This window comes from Prinia subflava, unplaced genomic scaffold (assembly GCF_021018805.1).
Source record: "Prinia subflava isolate CZ2003 ecotype Zambia unplaced genomic scaffold, Cam_Psub_1.2 scaffold_47_NEW, whole genome shotgun sequence".
Taxonomy (NCBI): domain Eukaryota; kingdom Metazoa; phylum Chordata; class Aves; order Passeriformes; family Cisticolidae; genus Prinia; species Prinia subflava.
This window is the reverse complement of record NW_026961001.1, coordinates 81,764-103,628: the sequence shown is the minus strand read 5'-3', so window position 1 is coordinate 103,628 and position 21,865 is coordinate 81,764. Positions and strand designations below refer to the sequence as shown.

The window sequence follows — 21,865 nt, the reverse complement described above, 5'->3', positions numbered from 1 at the left end:
TGATTTGAGAGGTCCCAGCTGGCTTGAGGCTGACAAATGTTCTGATTTTCAAGAAGGGCAGTAAGGAGGATCCCAGACACTACAGGCCTGTCAATCTCACTCTGATACCAAATAAAATCACAAAAAAAGTTTATTCTGGGAAGTATTGGAAAACACCTGGAGGACGATACAGGCATCAGAGTCAGCACACCTTCATGAGGGGAAGGTCCTGCTTGTGAAAATAGGATAACCCACTTGGTTGATCCAGGAAAGCCAGTAGATGGAATCTTTCTGGATTTCAGCAGAGCTTTTGATACTGTGTCTCTCAGAATGCTTCTGGACAAAGTATCCAGCACACAGCTGGATAAACACATGGTGGGATGGGTGAGCAACTGGCTCACGGGTCAGGCACAAAGGGTGGCAGTGACTGGGGTGACACTACACTGGCAGTGGTTGCCAGTGGGTTCTGCAGGGCTCTACTGTCAGCCCCATGCTCTGCAACATCTTAATTAATGACTTGAACAGAAGACTTGAAGGGATAATCAGTAAATTTACTGATGACACTAAACTGTGACGAGCTCTCGCTTGCCTGGATGGCAGAGAGGCTGTGCAGGGAGACCTCACAAATAGAGATGGGCAATCACCAACTGTGTGGAGTTTAATGAGAGAAGTGTCAGATTCTGCCCCTGGGATGGGGCACCCCTGGCTTGGTGTAGGGATTGGGGAAGGGGAGGCTGGAGAGCAGCTGCATGGAGGGACCTGGGGGTCCTGGCCAAGGGCAAATTGAACATGAGTCAGCAGTGCCCTGGCAGTCCAAAGTGCCACTGTGTCCTGGAAGCAGCAGATCCAGCATCAGCAGCCAGGCCAGGGAGGGTATTGTCACACTCTGCTCTGCACAGGGGTGTTGCCATGAGGTTTTTCCTGGTTTGCCGAGCGTTCATGTTGAAGGAGAGACGTGCAGTCTCTCACGCTCATGAATGTAAACACTGGCCACGTTTTGCTAACTGTCTTTCATTGTTTACATATTTCTAGGTGGGAGGAGAAAGGTGATTGACATTTGGCTTGACCAATGTGGATTGAGAGGTGGAATTCCATCCTCCAATCCATGGGCTTCATAGGAAATGTATAAAACCGGGTTTTTGTAAATAAAGTTGGTCTTCCTGCCCTGCTCTGATGAACCCAGAACTGTGTCCCGAGTCTCATTCTCTGGTCAGGCCCCACGGTGATACAGGGGTGGCTTCACCTTAGGTGACATCACAATATAAAAAATACATAAAGCCATTGCAGAGTGTCCAAAGGAGGTCACAAGGATGGGGAAGGGTCTAGAGGGGCTCTGTGAGGAACAGCTGAGGACACTTAGTTTGTTCAGCTGGAGAAGAGGGGATTCAGGTCAGACCTCATTGTGCTCTTCAACGTCTTCCTGAAGGGCAGTGCAGGGGCCAGCACCAATCTCTTCACTCTCATGAGCAGGGACAGGACTCAAGGAAATGGCTGGAGCTGTCAGGAGAGGGTTAGGTTGGATATCAGGAAAAGTTTTTCACCTAGATGTTGGTTGAACACTGGAACAGGGTCCCCAGGGAAGTGGTCCCAGCCCCAAGTCTGTCTTAGGACAAGAAGCATTTGGACAACGCTCTCAGGCCCATGGTGGAATTGTTGTGGTATTCTGTCCTGGGCAGGAGTTGGACTCAATGATCTTGATGTGTCCCTTCCAACTCAGCACGTTCTGTGTTTCTATGAAATTACTTCAGCATCCAGCACTCAGCTTTCACTCCAGAATAAAGCTGTTCCAGCCTGGTGAACAAAGACATTTCACGCCTCCTAAGTGAAATAAGGTGCACTTCCACAGCACCTACAATATTCCGTAACTTCTCTGAATGAAAGAAAGAAGTAAACTTCATTTAAGTGCCCCTGTAATAATTCCATGATTTTTCTTACTGGCTGCTTGTAAGGGGGGGCATTTACAGGGGTCATTACATTGCTGAGCCAGGGCAGCTCAGCAAGGGCTGTGGCTTGCCCTGGCCATGGGAGGGCAAAGAACAAGATGTGGGTGTGCCCTGTGCCCCTGTCACCCATGGTGGGTGTGGCAGTGACAGGGGACATGTGGCCTGGCCACACCACCAGGGGTGCCAGGGTAAGAGACAAGTGACCATGGAGGTGCCACCATGGGTGTGGTGACACCAGGACACAGGTGGCCATTGAGGTGCCACAGTGGGTATGGTGATGCCAAAGGATGTGTGGCCTTGGAGGTGCCATTGCAGGTGCTGGGATGCTCACAGAGATACCATCACGGGACAAGTGGCCATGGGGTGGCAATGCCAGTAGGCATGGCAGTGTGACAGTGACAGGTCACATGTGAGGCCAGGCCAGGGTGGCTCAGTGCCCCTCCCGTGGGTGGCCTTGCCGGTGCCGAGCCTATTTGGCCAGGTCCTGGTGCCTGTGCCACAGGGCCTGGCCTGCTGCCACCATCAGTGCCAGCCCCGGCACGGGGTCATGTGGGGATGGAGACCCATGGGGAGGGAACAGCCCCTGGAGATAGGGGGAACTGGGCACCCCAGTGGGCTGTGCCAGGCCAGCACCTCCCACCTCACACCCCAAAAGTCATCACCCCCCAAATCATGACACCCAAACCATCCCCATCACCCCCTACCCATCATCATCATCCCAAAAGTCATCACCCCCACCCATCACCACCAAATTTCCCCCACTGCTGACCCCCACTCTCCCCCCCCGTACCTCCCTCACTTGCCCCATCCTGCACCCCCAGCTCTGCCCTGGTGCTGTTGTTGCCCTATCCTCTCCTCCTGCCCATGCAGTGCAGGTACTGCTGCAGGGGTGACCTTGTCCCCTTGTGTGCCTTCGTGTCCCTTTGTGTCCCATGTACCCTTGGGCGCCTTAGAGCGGGCTGAAAAAACCCCTCCGGAACAGCGACCGGCGCTCTGGCCTCAGGGCCACCCCTGTCGCCAGCCCTGTCGCCGTTGGTGTCTAGGTGGCTGTAGGAGCCTTTCCAGCACCAGTTCCCCAGGGACTCCTCGCCCCTTTCGCTCCCTGCCGGGGGTGGCGGCAGTAGCTGTGAGGTAGCTGTAGCTCTTCAGTAGGGCGGGGGGCTCGGGGGGTGCCTAGGAGGCTCCCACCTCCATGGGGGGAGGGGAGTAGAGTCTGGGGGGTTCAGGAGGTGGATTTGGGGGTGGTGGGATAGGGAGAGTAATTTGCGGGGGTCCTGGGCCTGGATTTGGCATTAGTGGGATGGGGGGAGGCATTTTGGGGGGTCAGTGGGGTAGATGGGGGGGCAGTGGGATGGGAGAAGTCACTTTGGAGAGCCCAGGCATTGAATTTGGGAGTGGTTGGATGAGGGAAGTAATTTTGTGAGCTGGAATTGAGGGTGACAGAATGGGGGAGTAATTTTTGGAGGTGCATGGGCTGGACTTGGTGTTGATGGCATGGGGGAGGCATTTTTGGGGCTGGATTTGGCGTTGCGGAGTGGGAGGAAGCATTTTGGGGGTCTCTGGGTGGGTGTGGAGTGGGGTTGGGATGAGGGGAGTCACTCTGGGGAGTCCAAGGGATGGACTTGGGCATGGTGGGGTGAGCATCCCCAACCTGGCATCCCTATCTTAAGGGGTCCCCAATTTTTGGGGCTCCAAATCCCCAGTGTGCCCTTGTCCGTCCAAGGCTCCCATTTTTTGGGGTGCCCACCCTAGGGGTCCCAATTTTTTGGATTCTCCTGCCCATCCAGGGGTTACCAACTTGTGGGGTCCCACCTCCCTGGGAAACCCCTGCCCATCCAGGGGTCCTAAGTTTTTGGGTTCTCCTGCACACCCAGGGGGTCTCCACCCAGTAAGTGCCCATGTCAGCCCCTCGCAGCCCCCACCTCTGCCGGTGCCAGGGGGACAGGTGCCCCGTCACCCCCGTGCCTCTGGCACAGGCGGGACCGGAGGTGTTTCCATAGCGCCCTGGCCGCGTTTCCCCTGCACCCCCCAGCGCACCTTGGGGACCCCCTGATCTCCTCTTTGTCACGCACTCAGTGCAGGGGGTGCAGTGGCACCGCAGGACCCCATTTCTGTGACATCCCCGAGGTGGCACTTGCCGTTTTTGTCACCACCACCCGCCAATTTTTCACCAGCGACCCAAAGCGGGGTGTGGCCCACATCCCACAAGGGGGAGTGACAGCATTTTTGGGGTCCTCCTCGCCACTTCCACGCTCCCGCATCACCCCGACGATGCTGCGAGATCTCACATCCCCCGCGCTTTCCCGGCCGCAGCATCCCCCGAGGGGACTTTTGGGACTGTCCCCGCGTCTCCGCCCGCCGCAGTGCCTCCGCTGCTGCGCCCGCGCTCGGCCCTGGTTCCTGTCACGGCTTCCCCATGTGACCGGGCAGGAGACTCAGTCACGCCCTCACCTCCTCCTTCTCCTCCGCCTCTGCCGCAGGAGGTGATTCTGCTGCTCCCGCTGGGGAAAAGCTGGGGGCACCGCGGGTCACCTCTTGAAGAGATTGTGGGGTTGCGGTGGCTCCTGGAGTCCCTCCGAAATGACAGCTGGAGCTGCCGGGATGCTGCAGGTACCAATTTGGGGAGTGGGCGCTCATTTGGGGGGGGAGGGGCGTTGGGTCTTTAGGGTGGCTTCCGAAGTCCCCTCCCATCACCCCAAAGTCACCCACAGACTGTGCCTCAGTTTCCCTCTTGCTCTGCAGGGACCACTGGGAGCTGATGTCCTGGAATTGGATTTATTTTAGGGTGTTTTGGGGTTGGGACTATGGGGATGGGCTGGTGGGCCAGTGGTGTGGGCCAGATTGTGGCTGGGCTGGTGGTCATCTGGGCTGGGGGCTATCCAGGCTGGGCGGCTGCAGACCAGTGTCCAGCTGGGACGCATTAGACCAACATCTGGTGGACTGGTGTCCAGCTAGACTGGGCTGGAGTCCATCTGGACCAGTGTCCATCCAGAGTGGGATCCATGGCCCTGGTGTCCATCTGAACCAGTGTCCAACCTCTCCTGCCCTCATCCATTCCAGGCTCCCTGGCCGGAACTGCTCCTCACTGCAGAGTGGACAAGACTCACAGTCAGTCCCAAGATGACCCCAAATCCCCTCCCCCCAACCCCGCCAGGCCACCCACCCCTAGCACTGGGGCCACCGGTGTCCCCTGGAAGCCGGGCCAGCTCTGGATCTCCTGGAAGAGGGCATTGCCAGGGCAGTCCGTGCGGCCGAGCTGGCGGTGGCCGCGCAGGGTGAAGTCTGGCCGGACATGGCCAGAGCGGATGGCGCAGGGCAGAAGCTCATCCCGCACCAGGGCTAGCACGTCGGGATCCGGCAGGGTGGCCGTGAAGTCCCCAACTATGCCAATACCGAAGCCTTGGGTGTTGTAGCCCTTGGTGTGGGCACCCACCCAGTGCCATCCCCGGCCCTCATACAGGTATCCGTCTGAGCCCACCACGAAGCTGTGAGAACATGATGGGGACCGTGAGGGGACAGTGGGGGACAGTGGTGGGGACAGTGAGGGGACAGTGATGGGGACAATGTGGGGACAATGTGAGGACAATGGTGGAGGCTATGCGGGCTTATGGGGACAGAAGGAGAAACAGGGATAGGGACTGTGGGAGGACAGGGACGGGGACTGAGAGGGACAGTGATGGGGACTGGAAAGGGACAGGGATGGGGACTGTGGGAGGTTATGAGGACAGCAGTGGAGACCATGAAGGGACAGCGGTGAGGACTGCAGGGGGACAATGATGGGGACTGTGAGGGGACAATGATGAGGACTGCAAGAGGACAGTGGTGAGGACCATGGAGGGGCAGTTATGGGGACCATGAAGGGACAGTGGTAGGGACTGTGGGGGGTAATGATAGGGCCCATGGGGGGACAGTGATGGGGACCGTGAGGGGACAGTGGTGGGGGTCTGTGACGGGATAACAACAGGGACGGCAATGGGACAGTGATGTAGATCATGGAGGGTGACAGGGACCATGGTGGGACAGTGATGGGAACCACAGGGGATTACAATGACCATGGGGGTTGACAGGGACTATAGAGAGACAATGATCATCCCCATTGGGTGTGACCGGAACTAGTGGAGGTGTCAGTGACCACAGGGGCACAATGGCAGGAACCAGGGGAGGTGACAGGGAATGTGGGGGTGACCATGCCCACAGGGGTACAATAACTGGCCCCACAGTGGGTGACAAGGGCTGTGGTGGGTGCCAGCTCCCCAGGGAGTGACAGGGAACATGGTGTGTGACAGGGACTGAAGGAGATGATGGAGACTACAGGGGATGACATGGTCCATAGGAGGTGATGGGAACCAATGGAGGTGACAGTCCTCACAGGGGTACAATGACTGTCCCCATGGGGGGTGCCAGGGGATGTGGCAGGTGCCATCACCCCGGGGAGGTGACAGTGACCTGTAGCCGATGTCATCCCAGCCGCGGGTGTCCTGATGGAAGCGCTGCATGTCCCTCATGGCACGGGCGCAGGCGCCAAAGGTCCAGCAGGGCTGCGCTGGCTCCAGGGTGTGGTGCAGGAACACCGAGCCCAGCGGGGGCTGCAGTGGGGCCGGGGTGCCCCGATAGGGACGGGCACCCCACAGGCAGCGGGGTACAATGGCTGGGCACTCTGTGAGGATGAGGAGGTGGAGGTGTCCCTGAGATCTTGGGGACATGGCAGAGGCCGTGGAGAGACCTGGGGCTTGATAGGGACATGGTAGAGTCTACAGGTGGACAAGGGGCTCTACTGGCCCCTGGTGACATAACAGAGGCCATATGGGGACAAGGAGCTCCTTGGGGCTATGGTAGAGTCCACTAGGGGACAAGGGACTTGACAGGTCCTTGGGTACATGGCAGAGGCCGTGTGGGGACATGAGGCTTGGTGGGGACACAGTAGAGTCCACCAGGGGACAAGGGGCTCCTTGGGGACGTGGTGGTATCCATGTGCAGACAAGGGGCTGGATATGTTCCCTGAGCCACTGGGGACATGGCAGAAGCCATGTGGGGACAAGGGGCTCCTTCAGGACATGGCAGAGGCTATGTGGAGAGAAGGGGCTGGAGTGTCCCTTGAGCCACTGGGGACACGGCAGAGGCCATTTGGGAGCAAGGGGCTTGATGGGTCCTTGGGGACATGGCAGAGGCCATGAGGAGACATGGAAAGTGATAATCCTTGTCTGGGAGGTGACAATGCCCATTTAGGGGATGACAATTCCTGTTTAGGGGTGACAACCCCCATTTGAGGGGTGACAACCTCATTTAGGGGGTGACAAGCCCTGTCTGGGAGGTGACAACCACTGTTTAGGGGGTGACAACTCCGTTTAGGGGTGACAGTAGCCATTTAAGCAGTGACAATCAATATTTGGGAGGTCACAACCCTATCTAGGGTTGTGACCCTAAATGACAACCCCCATTTGTGCAGTGGCAATCCCTGTTTAGGGGGTGACAATCCCTGTCTGGGAAGTGACAACCCCAGTTTGGGAGGTGCCACCCCCATTTCGGAGGTGCCACCCTGCCCGTACCCACATAGCTGTTGCTGAACTCCCGCGCCGCCCTGTGAGCCACGGCCGCCACCTCCTGCGTCCCCACGTCCCTCAGGAGCTCCGGGGTGGGCGACAGCGTCCTCAGCATCCCCAAAACGGCTGCCACCTCTTTCTCCAGCCGTCCCTGTCCAACCAGTGCCCCAAAATCCCGGCGCCGGTAACTGCTGGGGGGTCTCCCTGCTTCCGAGCCATTCCTGGTGCCATAGTAGCCTCGGAGCAGCTCGACCACCGGGAGAGGTCCCTGGGCCAACCGCGTCCCCAGGACCACCCCATCCATAGCCCCGATAGCCACAGGGTCAGGGACAGGGGACGGGGGACCCCTCAAGGTGTAATTTTGGGGGTTTTCCACGTCATCCCAGCAGCCCCCGGGTCCCAGCGCGGTGGCGTTGTTGTCACCTCCTTGCGCCAGGAGGAAGGATGTCCCCAAAGCCTCAGCGATGGTGACAGCCAAGAGAGGATCGGCGGGAGGGTCGAGGGTCGGGAGGGGTCGCCCAAAGCCGCTGGATCTCAGCCCCACCTCGATGCCGGCCAGAAGGGGACCGAGGGCCACCGTGGAACCGTCGGGAGCCAGCACCACCCCCAGCTCCGGTGTCGCCGGGTTGTGGCGGAGGAGCTTGGTCAGGAGCTGCCATTGGCCCGGGGTTAGAGCCGGGGGACGTTCGGGGGTCTCGGGGGGCTCGCCCAGCACCGTCCGGCACCCTGGAGTGCTGCAGACTCCCAGCCCCCTCCCCAAGGCCGCGGCGGTGCCGGGGGAGCCGCCCCGGGCCGGGGACTCGAGGGCATCCAGGATGTCGAGCACCGAGTCCATGTGACGTGGGGGGACAGTTGAGGACACAGCTGGGGACAGGCCTGGGGGAACAGGGGGTGGGGGGTGAGGGGGGTTAAGGGGTGGGAAGGGGGTTGGAGGAGGGGGAGGCACCCAAAAATGTGCCAAAAACAAGGGGAGGGTACCCAAAAGAGGGGGAAAGGACTCAAAATAGGGAGAAGGGACCCAAACCAGGGGAAAATACCCAAACAAGGAGGCAAGGACCAAAAGCAGGGGGAAAGGACCCAAAAGAGGGGAAAAGGACTCAAAAGAGGAGGAAAGGACCTAAAATAAGGGGGTAAGGAACAAAAAAGGGAGAAAAGACACAAGATAAGGAGGAAAGGAACCAAAATAGGGACAAAGAATCCAAACCAGGAGGGGAAAGGAACCAAAATTAGGAAATGGACCCAAAAGAGAGGAGAAGGACCCAAAATCAGAGGACAAAGGGTGTCCTAGGGTGTCGTGGGATGTCCTGGGGTGTCACGGGGTGTCGTGGGATGTCGTGGCATGTCCCTACCTGTCCCGAGGCGGGCGCAGAAGTTCAGAGCCAGGAGCAGCCACGGGAACATCCTGCGGGACACGGCGACACCTTGAGGGACACGGGGACACCCTGTGGGACAGGGGGACACCCTGCAGAACACGGGGACACCCTGCAGGACACGAGGATCTCCTGCAGGACACGGCCCCGGGACCTTGGGGACTTTGGCCCCTCTGGGGGCGGGGGACAGGGACACGCGGGGGAGGGACAGGGACACACGGGGAGGAGGGAACACAGGGAAGGGGACAGAGACACACGGGGAGGAGGGAACACAGGCAAGGGGACAGAGACACATGGGTGAGGGACAGGGACACACAGAAAGGGACAGGGACACACGGGGAGGGACGGGGACACACGGAAAGGGACAGGGACACACGGGGGGAGGGAACACAGGGAAGGAGACAGGAACACACAGGGGAGGGACAGGGACACACGGGGGTGGGACGGGGACACAGGAAAGGGGACAGGGACACATGGAAAGGGACAGGAACACACGGGGGGGATGGGAACACACGAGAAGGAGGGGACACGATGCCATCAGGACACAGATCAATGCTCCACACCTGTGGGGATATTGCCACCATGACACGTCAGCACCTGAAGCCACCAGGAAACGTCAGGGGATGCTGCCACCAGGCTATGTGACTCCCTGGGTGACATTGCCCTTTGTCCTGCCTCCAGCCTGTCCCCAGGGGCAGTTGGGGTCCCTTGTGTGTGGTGGCTCTGGGATACCCTGGTGGCTGTCACCTGCTTCTGGGCCACTTGTCACCAGCTGAACAAGTTCCCTATCCTGCCTGGTGGGTGGTGACGTTCAGCTGGGACACCACAGTGGTGACAATGGGGACATGGTGGCAGGAACTGCATCATGCAGCACTTCGCCATGGCTGAGATGAAGGTGCTGGTGGCACTGACACTGTCCCCACCCATGTCCATGTCCCCGCATGTCTGTGTCCCCATTCATGTCCGTGTCCCTTCATGTCCCCATCCATGACTGTGTTCCCATCCATGTCCATGTCCCACCATGTCCCCACCCATGCCATTGTCCTCTCATCCATGTTCCGCATGTCCCCACCCATCTCCAAGTCTCCCCATGTCCCCTGTCATGGCCAGGTCTGCATCCATTTCCAGGTCCCCCATGTCCCCCCATGTCCCCATCCATGTCATTGTCCCCCACATGTCCTCATCCATGTCTCAGTTCAACATCTTTATTTTTACCCCAGTTTCAGGGGTTTCAAAGAGATGTAGAGAAATGAAAAGAAAATCAAGGCCAAAACAAAAGGATGTACATGTCTGTGCTGGCTGAGCATCCATGCACTTTAGGTGAATGGGAAGAACCTTTTTTGGAAGAGTTTCCACCCCACTGTCTCCAAAATCGTGTGTTTTGCCCCAGTCCTTCCCCATTTGGCTGTGGAGGATGGCTGTGGGCCAGAGAGAATTAAAACGATGGATTTATGTTGGAGAAGACCTCCAAGGCCATGCAGTGTTGCTTGATGCCATCAGAAGGTGCAAAAGGTGAGATTTTTCTGGGGTCAGAAGTCAACAAATCAGCTCTCCACAATAGATTTCTGATGTTGGTCTGTGGATGTGTCCAGGCGCCCACAGTGAGCCGGGAGAATGTGGAGCTCCCCAGCCAGGTGTCTTCCCAACACAGATCACCAGCACCATGGATCACTAGGGCTCTGCCCAATGGGAGTCACTGAGGGTCATCCAAGACCAATCCTCCCATGGGGGATGAAGCTGGAGCAGCACATGAAGCTTTTCTGCACTCAGGGCACTCACAGGGCTTCTGACTCCACTGGTGTTGGATCAAGGCTGAGCTTGCCTGAAGCTCTTGCCACACTCAGGACACTCGTAGGGCCTGTGACATCACAGGGAGCAGGGCTGTGATGTTCTCAAGTGCTGGTGACATCACAAGGAGCAGGGCTGTGATTTGTTTGGTGCCTATGAAATCCCAAGGGCAGTGTCACAGAGGGGGCACCTCTCCATGTCCCCAGCAGGTCATGCTGTCCAGTGCAGCCCGTGCCAGCAGTCACTGTGCACACGGGAGAGGCTGGGCTGGACAGGGGTCAGGGCAGAAACTCTGCCCCCGGGACTGGGCTCTCCCCCTGCCTCTGGAGCCCAGGCCCTGGTGGGAGCACCTTGGGCAGGGCACGGGGTTGCTGCTGGGCCAGGGGGACAGGCCTTGCCCCCTGCCAGCTGCCTGGGCCCCTCTGATGCCTGTCCCACATCCCTGTGCCTCCTGTGCCTGCTGCTCCCCACCACCTTCACTCCCTCCATCAAAGCCCCACTCAACCTCTTCACTGTGACCTCTGGAAAGAAAGAAAGAATGAACAAAAAGAAGTATAGTTGGTTGACCCTGGCTGGATGCTGGGCACCCACCAAAGCTGCTCTCTCACTCCCCTCCAGAGATGGACAGAAGAGAGAAAATAAAATAGAAGGCTTCCTGGGTTGAGATAAGGACTGGGAGAGATCACTCAGCAAATACCATCATGGGCAAAACACATTCAAAATTAGAGACATTAATTGAATTTACTGCTATCAAAATCAGAGCAGGATAGTGAGAAGTAAAATAAAGCTTTAAAAACACCTTCTGCCCATCCCTCCCTCCTTGCCAGCTCAACCTCCTCCCCCAGTGGGTGCAGGGAGACAGGGAATGGGAGTTCTGGTTTGTTCATCACATTTTGTTTCTCTTGCTGCTCAGGGAGAGGAGTCGTTCCCCTGCTGTGCCAGGGGTCCCTCTCAGAGACGCTTCTCCATGAACTTCTCCAGCATAAGTTCATCTCAGGGACAGTTCTTCACAAACTGCTGCAACGTGGGTCACTCCTCCATGGGCTCACAAGTCCTACCAGGACCCTGCTGCAGCATGGGTTCCTCTCCATGGGTTTGCAGGTCCCTGCCAGTTCCCTCCTCCAGCACAGGTTTCTCATGGGGTCACAGCCTGCACTCAGGCAGGCATCCCCCTGCTCTGGCACGGGCTCCTGCAGGCGCTGCAGGTGCATCTCTGCACTCCATGCCCTCCATGGGCTGCAGGGGCCCAGCTGCCTCAGCACGGACTGCACCACACAATCTCAGGAAAATCACCTCCAGCACCTGGAGCATCTTCTGCCCCTCCTCCTGCCCTGCCCTGGGTATGTGCAGAGTTGTTCCTCTCACTTGTTCTCACACTGCTCTTCCCTGGTCACAGTTACAACTACATGATAACCAATTTTCTTAAATCTGTTATCCCAAAGGCATTAGCACCATTTCTAACTGGCCCAGCCTTGGCCAGCAGCCAGTCTATCCTGGAGCTGGCTGGCATTGCTGTTGGTTGGTGGGACATGGACGAGCAGCGGCTTCCAGCAGCCTCTCACAGAAGGCGCTCCTAGAGCCCCTCCCTTACCATGCAAACTTAGTATAAGTATGGTTTTTATTACAATTATTAATTTTATTATTGCTATTGTTGCTATTAATGTTACAGTTATTATTATTACTATTTTTGGGTTTTTTTGACTCTATATTAATAGTGGCTATAGTAGAACTTGAACTAAGTTCTTAATTGCAAATAGAAGTTATAATTTTGGCAGCTGTTTGCCCTGCCCTGCCCTGTGTCACCACTCTGTGTGAAGCTGCCAGGGCTCCCTATTTCCCTGGTTTGGGAAATTCAATGGCATTGCTCACATCAGAAAGAGAGGGCTCATTCCAGTCAAATGTATTGCCTGAGCTCTTCTAGTCCCAGTGTTTGAAGCTTGTTTTCTAATGTTACTGACTTTCTCAGCTTCTGTTAATATTTGTGATTTTGTAACAAAATGTTCTCAGATGTGATTTTGCAAGATTGTGAAATCCGCTTTCTGTTTTACTGTTGGATTTCATAATGGTGTGTCAGGACTGAATACAGCATTTTGGGTGGGAACCCTTCAGTCTGAGACAGATTTGTCTCAGCAGCAGCTGGTTTTGCACATCTAAGCAGAGATAACAAAGATTCCATGGACTGAATATTCTGTCTTGTTGCGGAACCCCCAGTGCTGGGCTCGAGGGAGGTGGGGGTTGTGCCGGGGGTCGGGAATGGCCCGAGCTTCCGGCAAGGGGCCGGCAATGGACATTGCCCCTTTGCTGAGCAGGGGCTTGGGGCCTGGCGGCCGGTGCCCGGTCAGCCCGGGACTCTGCGGGAGCCGGGAACAGCGAGAGAGCCAAACATCAGCACCCCGCCCTTGTTCAGTACCAAGCTGGGCTTGGGGCTGCAGGAGAAAGAGGCGATGGGAAATAGATCCTGAAGGTGAGACAGGGCTTGGGGTCAGGGCAAGGTCCTACCCTGCACACCTGGCTCAGCTGTGACTCTGCCCCGGGAAAGGAGGGGCACATTCCCATCCCCACGGATCCTATCACGAAAATCCCACTCTTGGGATCCCTCATCCGTCTTTGCAGTCCCTCCAACATCTCCAGGCCTCTGGGAAGAGCCCAAAGGGATGGAATTTCTTACCCAAGGGGACCACCAAGCCTCAGTTTGGATCTGCAGTCCCAAATTTTCTCAGTTTCCCTCCCCTTTTCCGCGGGCCGGGTTCCCCCCGCCCCCAGCGGCTAGGAGTAGCCGAGAGCCCCCGCGGTGCCCATCCGGACGTGTCCCGGTTCCATCCTCGCTCCTCCCGCGGGCTGCCAGGGCTTCAGGGAGCGGAGGAGGAAGAGTGGGGATGGTAGAGCAGTGATGAAGTTGCATCGGGAGAAGGGCTGAGGGGATTAAGAGAAGGAGGAGGGGTGGAGGATGAACAGGAAAAGGAGCAGGTGGGAGTGGGAGGAAGACACTCCCGGAACAGAGGAGGAGGAGGAGCAGGAACTGGAAGCGGAGAGGCCACTGTCCAACCCTCATTGTGTCCACAGCCCTCCTGCCCCGTGGGGCATTGTTCCACCTCCATCTCGCAGGTGACTGCGGGGGAGGAGCTCGCCCAGATATCCTGGGGGAGTCCGTGGGAGGCTGTTTTTGGGGAGGGGGGGGTGTAGGGGGAAGAGAGAGGGGGGCTTTTTGGAGCTTGAAGGACTCCAAAACTTAAGCCGCAGATACCCTTGGGGGAGATTTTGGGGGGTTATTGGGAGGCTGTTTTTCGGGGAGGCGGGGGGTAGGAGAGGAGAGAACACTGGGACACAAAAGTATGCAGCCCAGAGAGAGCAGAACCCCAGGGCTCAGCCTGCGGAGGGGGAGCCCCTGGAGCTCCCCACAGCCTGAAGCAGAGTCAGGGGAAATGGGAGCGCTGGGACCCCAAGAGCCCCGACATTGCTAAGTGGGAGTCCAGAGAGGGGAAGCCAGGGAACCCCCAGGGGCTGCAGGGAGCCCCCAGCAGAACAGAGAAGGGGTAGCCCCAGAAGCCCAAGGTTGGAAGAGCAGAGAGGAGGGACCCTAGGGAATCCTGGGATCCCTGACAGCATGAAGAGGGTGGGGACCCCAGAGAGAAGAACCCTCAATTCATGCAGGACTCCCAGAAGTCCAGAGTGGAGAGATCAGAGAGGGCAAACTCCTAGGGAGCTTGTTTTGGGATGATCATGATCCATCCAAGTCTTGTGGAGGCTCAATCTTGGTATTTCTGAGAGTTTTCTCAGCTAAGTCTTGGTGGTCTGGAGGTTTTTGGGCTGAATCTTGGTGGTCTGGAGTTTTTTATGGACATAAGATGTCCAATGACTTCTAAAGATGGGCTTGGGTGGGAGGAATCCCCAACCAAACACTCTCAAACCTTGTTCTTCTCTGGGAAATAGGATTTCCTTTTCTCAAACCTTGGCCAGAGCAAGGAGGAGGAGGCTTCAAGGAAGAGGAAGATGCCCTGGGACACCCAGGCAGGTGAGGAGGAAGTCACTGCCCCTTTCCCCCTCTCCTCTGCTCCATCTCCCAGCCCAGCATTGCCCTAGCTGCAGGACAGTGCTGCTGCCAACGCCATCCTGCTGGACAATAGCATCAATCAGCACTGGATGATCTTGGATGCTCCCATGGCACAGCATGGCTGCTTTTGGGGTGTCAGCACCTGCCCAGAGCTGCGGATGGGGCCTGTGGGGGCAGCTGGGGCCATACTGGTGGTGCTGGGAGCCCCTACAGATGGGAGCCAAGGGAACTTTATTGAGCAGGGAGCATGGGAAGGAGGAGGCAATGGGAAATGTCCAGGAGAGGGAGGAAAAGCGGGGTGGGATTCCCAAAATGAGCTGGAGGGGAGTGGGACCCCCCAGCCAAGATCAAGGGTGGGAGTTGGGGATTCAGGGCACAATGGGAAAGGTGGGGTAGAGGAGGGAAAAGAGAGGACTTTGAACAGATAGCTTTTTGGGACTGCCTAAAAACAGCGGCCAGACAAAATTAAGGGAATAACAAGTGGTTGTATTTATTGAAAGGCCTTTAGGTACAATTCAGGCAGATGAAACCCACCCAGGCCCGTTAGTGGTGGTATGAAAGCTAAAATAAGAACCGTGAATTTTTTCATGGTACAGCAGTCTGTTGCATTTGTGACATGGATCATCTGAATTCCCAAGAGGGAAAAGACTAATGAGGAGTAATAGGAGTCCAGTTTACCCCCATCTTCAAAACCTTATGGGACTGCTGCCCACAGCATGTAAGTATGATCTTTTTGGTGGCAAGTATAGTGGTTAATCTGGTCCTTGCCTTCTTATCTTCTGTGCTGGTTTGAAAGCAAAACCAGTGAGACTCTAAGTCAAAAATACAATTTAATAGGAGAGAGAGAAAAAAAAAAGTAAAATAAAAGCAATAGCACAAAAGACCACTGACATAGTCAGAACACAACCTGACACCCTGTTAGTTAGAGTGGTGGTGGCAGTCCAGATGAAGCGGTCTTGTTGAAGCAGTGATCCTGTAGAAAGGTCTGGTAGCTCTTGTCGTCTGGGAATCCAGTGGGTAAGGCCTCCTGTGCTGTTCCAAATCCCAGATTATATCCAGGTGGGAATGCTTGGCTCCTCCCCCTGGGTGGAGCATCTCACAATGGGCTGAGGTCATTCCATGAGTCGTGCAGTGGGTCCTTGATTGCCCATTAAACAGAGAGAGCTCCTGGAGGGAGTTACCTGTGAGTCAAGGTAACTCATTGTCAAGGCCTTGATGCCCATGAACAGAAGATAGTCCGGGGGTGAGGCAAATGCTGCCTCTCAACAGCTCGTGAAGGTGGTGATAGAATACATACTTCAGGCACATCTTACATTGTAACCTAGGACATAATCCACCCCTTATTCTATTACTATCTACATCCTACCTGAATCAATACATTCTTACAGATACATATATATATATATCCAGAATGAAACCTTACACACAGTTCTCACTCAAAATTAGGTCTCTTTGTGGTACATAATGGGTTTCCCCATCTTTCTGCATTACCCACCAAGTATAACTGGGTCCTCGAGCAAAAACAATCCCACGGATGGGTCTGCCTTTTCCTGAGGTGGAATTAATCCAAACAGTCTTTCCTAAAATACCTTTCATGTGTACCACAGGGACTTTATCTCCATCCACTGTGTGCAAGGGTTCAGACTGGGCAGGACCAGCTCAGTTGATGGAGCCTCAGGTGCTCACCATCGAGGTGGCTTTCGCTAAGTTCATATCCCAGTTCTTGAAGGTCCTCCTGCCAAGTGCCTTCAGGGTAGTCTTCAGTAGTCCATTGCACTGTTCTACTTTCCTGGCAGCTGGTGCATGATAAGGGATGTGATATATCCATTCAATGCCATGTTCTCTGGCCCAAGTGTTTATAAGGCTGTTCTTGAAATGGGTTCCATTGTCTGACTCGATTCTCTCAGGGGTTCCATGTCTCCACAGGACTTGCTTTTCCAGGCTGTCGTAGTTGCGGGGGGAGGTCAATTTTTCTAGGGGAATGTGGGCAGGCCAATCTGTGATCAGCTTTTCTGCTGGCACTTAGATTGGTCACTCAGAGGTTTAGACACGCCTCTGAGGACACAAAGAGTTAAAAGCAAGACTCAGGGAGGTTCGGCTTCTTTTTAGATCCCGGCTTCAGCAGAACAACACCTCCCCTGCTTGGCTTTCAAGGCTGGGTGGGGGAGGGAAACCACGTGGCCGAGCTAGAAGAGAACTATGCAGCCAAGCTGAGGTGAGCTAGATCCCCAGGGAGAAGAGAGTGAACAAGCTTTGAGCTGAGCTGGCTCTTTCTAGGATAGAGGAGTAGAAAACTATGGAAGTGCTTTCTGTGTATGCTCACTTTTTTCCCTCCCCTCCACTCCCCTCTGAGAGAAGATGCCCAGCCACGTGGGAGTTGCTGAGCCTGGGAGTGCCTGAGCTCGCAGCCCTGCCGAGAGCCAGAAACTGTTAACCCTTTCTTGGCAGAAAGAAACTTTTCTTAGACATTGATTCTCATGACTAGTAGTTTCAGAAGAGAGAGAGAAACAGCCTGAGACCGAGATGATAAAGCACGATTAGAAAAAACCCAATAGGCAGGGAATTGAAGAAGAGTAGCTTCTAAGCTAGACTTTTCTTGCATACTGTTAGCCATAGACTGAACTCAAGCCTCTTTTGAACATAAACTGCATTTGGGTTGATTACAGCTGCCTTTGCTTTTGCTACAGTGACTGGCACTTTAAGAGTAGAGCGAGCAGAGAAGAGAGGGAGAGGGTGTGATAGCGCCCTCTGCCCTCAGGGGAGACCTGCTCTTGGAACCTCGGCCCCTGGAGAAAAAGGGGGAGAGCTCGGCATGCAAGGATCTTTAAAAGAGCCCTGTATGCAGCTTCAGCCTATAGACAGCGGTGAGAGCGCTAGATATAAGAAAAAGAGAGTGTCACCCTGGCAGACTTCTCCAGGCGGTGCCACGGGTGACATAGAAACCCATAAAGAGTGAACCTGTGTTTTCTGAAGAGCAGTCTGTGGTGCGAGAGAGACTCCTCTCTCCCTTGATGAATTGAAGATTAGTTTTTTAAAGTAGTGATTGTTTGATTTAAAACCCAAAGGTTTGGTCTATAGAGAGTAATGTGTGGGGGGTAGAAACTGGGAGAAGAAAAGAAATGTTCTGAGAAGTTTTTATTTCTGTCTCTGTGTGTGTTTAAGAGTTTTCTGTCTCTGTTCTTATGTAATGTAATAAAGTTTTAAGTTTTTTTTGTTTTCAAGATTTAAGCCTGCTCTGCTCTGTTCCTGATCACATCCCACAGTAGTTGTTAGAGAAAAAACATATATTCATGGGTGCATTAACATCTGGCCAGTGCTAACCCATGACACAGGCCCAGGATGGTGTTCTGGGCAGCAGCGTGAGGCACGGGGTAGGTTTCCAACCATCCAGTGGTGGCTTCCACCATGGTCAGCACGTAGCGCTTGCCTTGGCAGGTTTGGGAAAGGGTGATGTAGTCAGTTTGCCAGGCTTCCCCATACCTGTGTTTGGACTACCGCCCGCCATACCATAGGGGCTTCACTCGCTTGGCTGTTTGATTGCAATGCAAGTCTCACAGTTGTGGATGACCTGTGAAATGTTGTCTCTTTTGTTTACTTCTCTCAGATCTTGGACAAACTTGTATGTCCTATTTTATTTTTTTTACTGGTAACATGGGAGTATTATGGGGAGACCTGCACAGTTCTAAAGTTCCATCTTTAATTCTTGAATTATTGTCTGCAACCCTTTTCTTGCCTCCAAAGAGAGTGGGTATTGCCATACTCGAATTGGGTAATCTTGGTTAGTTGTTTTAATTACCATAGGGGTTGTGTTTAACTTGCTCCTATTTCCAGGCTTGGCCCAGACTACTTCTTTAATTTGCTTTCCATCTTCTTTTAACTGGAGAAGTTTGGCTACCATTTTGGCCCTTTCTGGCAGCACCCTGATGCCTAACTGTACTTGTAGATTCCTCGCCAGCAAATGACAACTTGCCCCTGGTACAAATTAAATATCTCCCATTCCTATTTTGTTTGTTCTTTCAAATATCACATTTTATAACTAGTGCTTTAAATCCTTCTCCTTTTGCCCCTATTACCTGAATTCTATTTTGGCTTTTCTAGCATCCGTTTGGAATTCTTTCTTCCCTGTATCCACTAAAAATTCAAATTCCTCTTCCTGGGGACCTACTTTTAAGGTTATCAAGGGCTGCTGCTGATATTTCAGCCCTAGGAGACAGAGCCCCTGGCTCCCCTATTTGTCTGTTTCTTGAACTTCTTTGAAAACTTCCAGATCTTTTCTCTCAGTGGGCAGTTTCACCTTAAGTGTCCAATTTCTTTGCAGATAATATGACAGATAATATTATGACAGATTTAGCCTCAGTTATTAAATTCCCCTTTTTCCTTTTTTTGGGCCTCTTTCTCAGTGAGCTCTGTTCACCTTAACCTCTTCTCTGTCCCCCTTGTTCTGGCTTGAATGGGGCCTCACTTCCTTATAGGAGCGGGTCTTTGCACAGTGGTTTTCTTGGGCAATAGCCTGCTGCCATTACTTTAGCTTTTGCCTTTGCTTTCTTCTAATTCCTCTGTACATATACTTTTTAGGCTTCTTTTAACAGGTCATTTAATCTTCTATTTTGCCAATCTTTTAATCTTTCTATTTTTCTTCTTATATCTGGCCAAGCATGAGTGACAAGATTTGCTTTTAACAAAAGTTGTGCAACTTTTGTATCAGTGTTCACTTCTGAGTACTGTCTTATATTTCTCTTTAAACTCTCTAGCCATTTGATTGGAGTCTCTTTCTTTTGTTGTTCAGCAAATGTCTTATGGGCATTCTGACTTTGGGGAGCAGCCTCCCTAATTCCCCTGATGATTAGTGTTCTATACTCTTCCATGTTTTGCCTTCCCCTGGGGTTATTGTGGTCCCACATCAGGTGCTGGTGGCATCTTCTCCTCCCCAGGGAGTCCATTTGCATGTTCCCTCTCCTATATCTGCATCCCTGCTGCTTTGATCATTTGTCTTCCTTCGTATGTAAACAAAAGGTTTAGTATGGATTACATTTTATCTTAAGTATAAATATTGGGCCCCAAATACTGGTCTACTTGTTCTGCTAATCCAATAGGATCTTCTAGTCGACCTTTTAATTATACTTTTTAAATTCCCTCAGGCCGGAGGAATTAAGTGGAACAGTTACAAACTCAATTCCCCCATATGCCCCTCCCAGTGGGACTTCCCGGAGGGGATATAATGATGTTGCTTGATTCTTATTCTTCAGTCTTCCTGCTGGGCTTTTCTTCCCCTGGTATTCTGGTTGGGTCAGTTGGGCTGTAGAGGGGGTGCATTGAGGGCGGGCAGGTACAGAGGAGGGAGACAATCTAAGGGGTCCCAGTGTTTGGTTTGTTATTTTAAAAGTGTTCACTTCCCCTAGAGAGGTTCCCTCCCCTCAGCAAGCAGCATAATCTTTCTCTTCCTGCCTGACTGCTTCTTTAGCATTCACATAAATATTCAAGGCTTGGCACATCCCCTTCTCAAAGAAACCATGCATAGGCCAGAATAAATGATCTGATCTTATCTTCTCTTTAGTCCATGTTATTGTTATAAATGCCAGGACAATTTATTTCCAAATTCAATAATTTGGTTTATTAAAAATTCAAATCACAAAATTTGGAATCAAATCACAGAATTTTAAGCAATAAAAAAACCACACAAACAGCGATATCTACTTGACAGAATTTCTCCCAGGAAAAAGAGAGCCAAGGGTGACCCTGAGACACGGACCCTGGCCGTCTGTGTCTCTAGCTGGGTACACAAATTCACCCGTCCAGAGGCTCAACTTAAATACGCTTTATTTTCCCCCTCGGCAGCACTCTTCCCATTGTTTCTGCTAAGTACCGGCAATTAAGAGTGTTTACACTAAGCCCTGAAAAACTCCCTTGGTCCATTCAAATGCTAATGTCCAGAGTAAGTCCTTGCTTTGAGTAATCTAACCGCCGTAGAAGTGTGTGATGACTTCTCCGCACGTATGCGACCGATCAGAGTAAATCCTGGCTTTTGAGGCAATCTTCGATGCACGTAGGCAGGGGTAGGTTGGTCAGTGTTCATTGTCTCATCAGTGCCTGGTGTTCTCACCTTCTATTTTAAGACCAGGAAGATCAGGAGAGGTGCTTTACAGAAGTCCGTGAAACATGCGGGTTGAGCATATACACATACCTTTATACAATATATTACAGTTTCCAGCTTATAATTATTTATAGAACATGAATTAAATAACCCTATTTTTCACATTATCATGCAATAATGTATCATTTTCATCTAATTTGTAGTCTTTGTGTCAAGGTTATGTTCCCCCTGTGCTAATTTTATTCACAGGGGGCTATTGAGGGGTATATCCATTGATGCTTTCGGACTTCCCCTTCCTCTGAGGGCTTTTTCGTTGCTTGCTTTATGTCACATTTTTATCGGTTTATCCCAGCACCTCCTGCACAACCTTTTTGTTTTTCTTCTTGCTTAGCTTCTACATGAATCTAACTCTACACTCTTCACAGGTATTTTCCCAGTTCTGCTTGGATATAATCCAAATCCAGGGAACCAAATACTGTCTTCCACATACTACTTTGATTATTTCTGCCTCCTGTGACTCAGCCTCTGCTTTCCTCCTTCCCTTTTGTAGCCTTGGGCAATTTACCTCCTAGTGTCCTACAGAGATGAAGAAATCTAATGCCTGATATCTGTCTCTTAATTCTGCCCTACTACACTCCTGGCACCAGACACTTTTACAAGTACCGCTGCCATATCACCTCTTCTGACAGGTTCTTACACTGTCACTATACCCAAGGCCCACAACTCAAACACAAAATTACATTCATACAAACAACACAAAATCTTTATTATAAAATGACAAACACTTCACATTTCTCCTGCTGCTCTGGTCACCTGGAGAACGGAACCATGGATCAGGGCTCCCCACTCACTTTGTACTAATAGTATGTCTCATTCACTCAGCAGTTATACTTGTCAGTTAACACTACACAAGGGACATACACATACACCTTACACGTTTGCACAATAATAAAGTGCCCTTGTTGTTGAATCAGGTACTAATATTCCTTTACAGATGCTTATTCATTACACAATGACCTACCTACCCAAAAATAGTCTTAAATCCCTTTAAAATTTCCCCAGCTCAAATCTTTCTGTTGCCACCTCCACACTAATGAAACAAT

The 21,865-nt window shown here is 53.1% G+C and overlaps 1 protein-coding gene and 1 long non-coding RNA gene across 5 annotated transcripts; one reads left to right on the top strand and one right to left on the bottom strand.

The window, feature by feature from the left end:
• Positions 1–3,312: 3,312 nt before the first annotated feature.
• LOC134565415 (uncharacterized) lies at positions 3,313–18,372 on the top strand. 4 transcript variants are annotated; one of them, XR_010083905.1, is made up of 6 exons: positions 3,313–4,532; positions 10,053–11,960; positions 12,063–13,725; positions 14,551–14,632; positions 15,268–15,389; positions 17,359–18,372. It is a non-coding gene; the product is annotated as an uncharacterized LOC134565415 (long non-coding RNA). The 4 variants fall into 4 exon arrangements; XR_010083903.1 differs by having other exon boundaries at positions 3,314–4,532; positions 10,053–10,344; positions 10,425–13,725; positions 17,359–18,371; XR_010083902.1 differs by having other exon boundaries at positions 3,314–4,532; positions 10,053–13,725; positions 17,359–18,371.
• On the bottom strand, positions 4,419–9,032 carry LOC134565361 (N-acetylmuramoyl-L-alanine amidase-like). The gene is made up of 5 exons (XM_063424886.1): positions 8,812–9,032; positions 7,469–8,338; positions 6,369–6,579; positions 5,086–5,407; positions 4,419–5,007 (listed from the first exon to the last, which is right to left on the bottom strand). Exons 1-5 carry the CDS (start codon positions 8,861–8,863, stop codon positions 5,005–5,007), a joined length of 1,458 nt encoding a protein of 485 aa, XP_063280956.1. The 5' UTR covers positions 8,864–9,032; the 3' UTR covers positions 4,419–5,004.
• Positions 18,373–21,865: the final 3,493 nt, after the last annotated feature.

Bases quoted from the DNA above. Each gene is read 5' to 3' on its own strand.
- LOC134565361 (XM_063424886.1), bottom strand. From the start codon at position 8,863: ATGTTCCCGTGGCTGCTCCTGGCTCTGAACTTCTGCGCCCGCCTCGGG. The intron at 8,339-8,811 runs GTAGGGACATGC...CTGTTCCCCCAG, and splicing joins CTGCGCCCGCCTCGGGACAG to GCCTGTCCCCAGCTGTGTCC. The intron at 6,580-7,468 runs GTACGGGCAGGG...TCATCCTCACAG, and splicing joins GTTCAGCAACAGCTATGTGG to AGTGCCCAGCCATTGTACCC.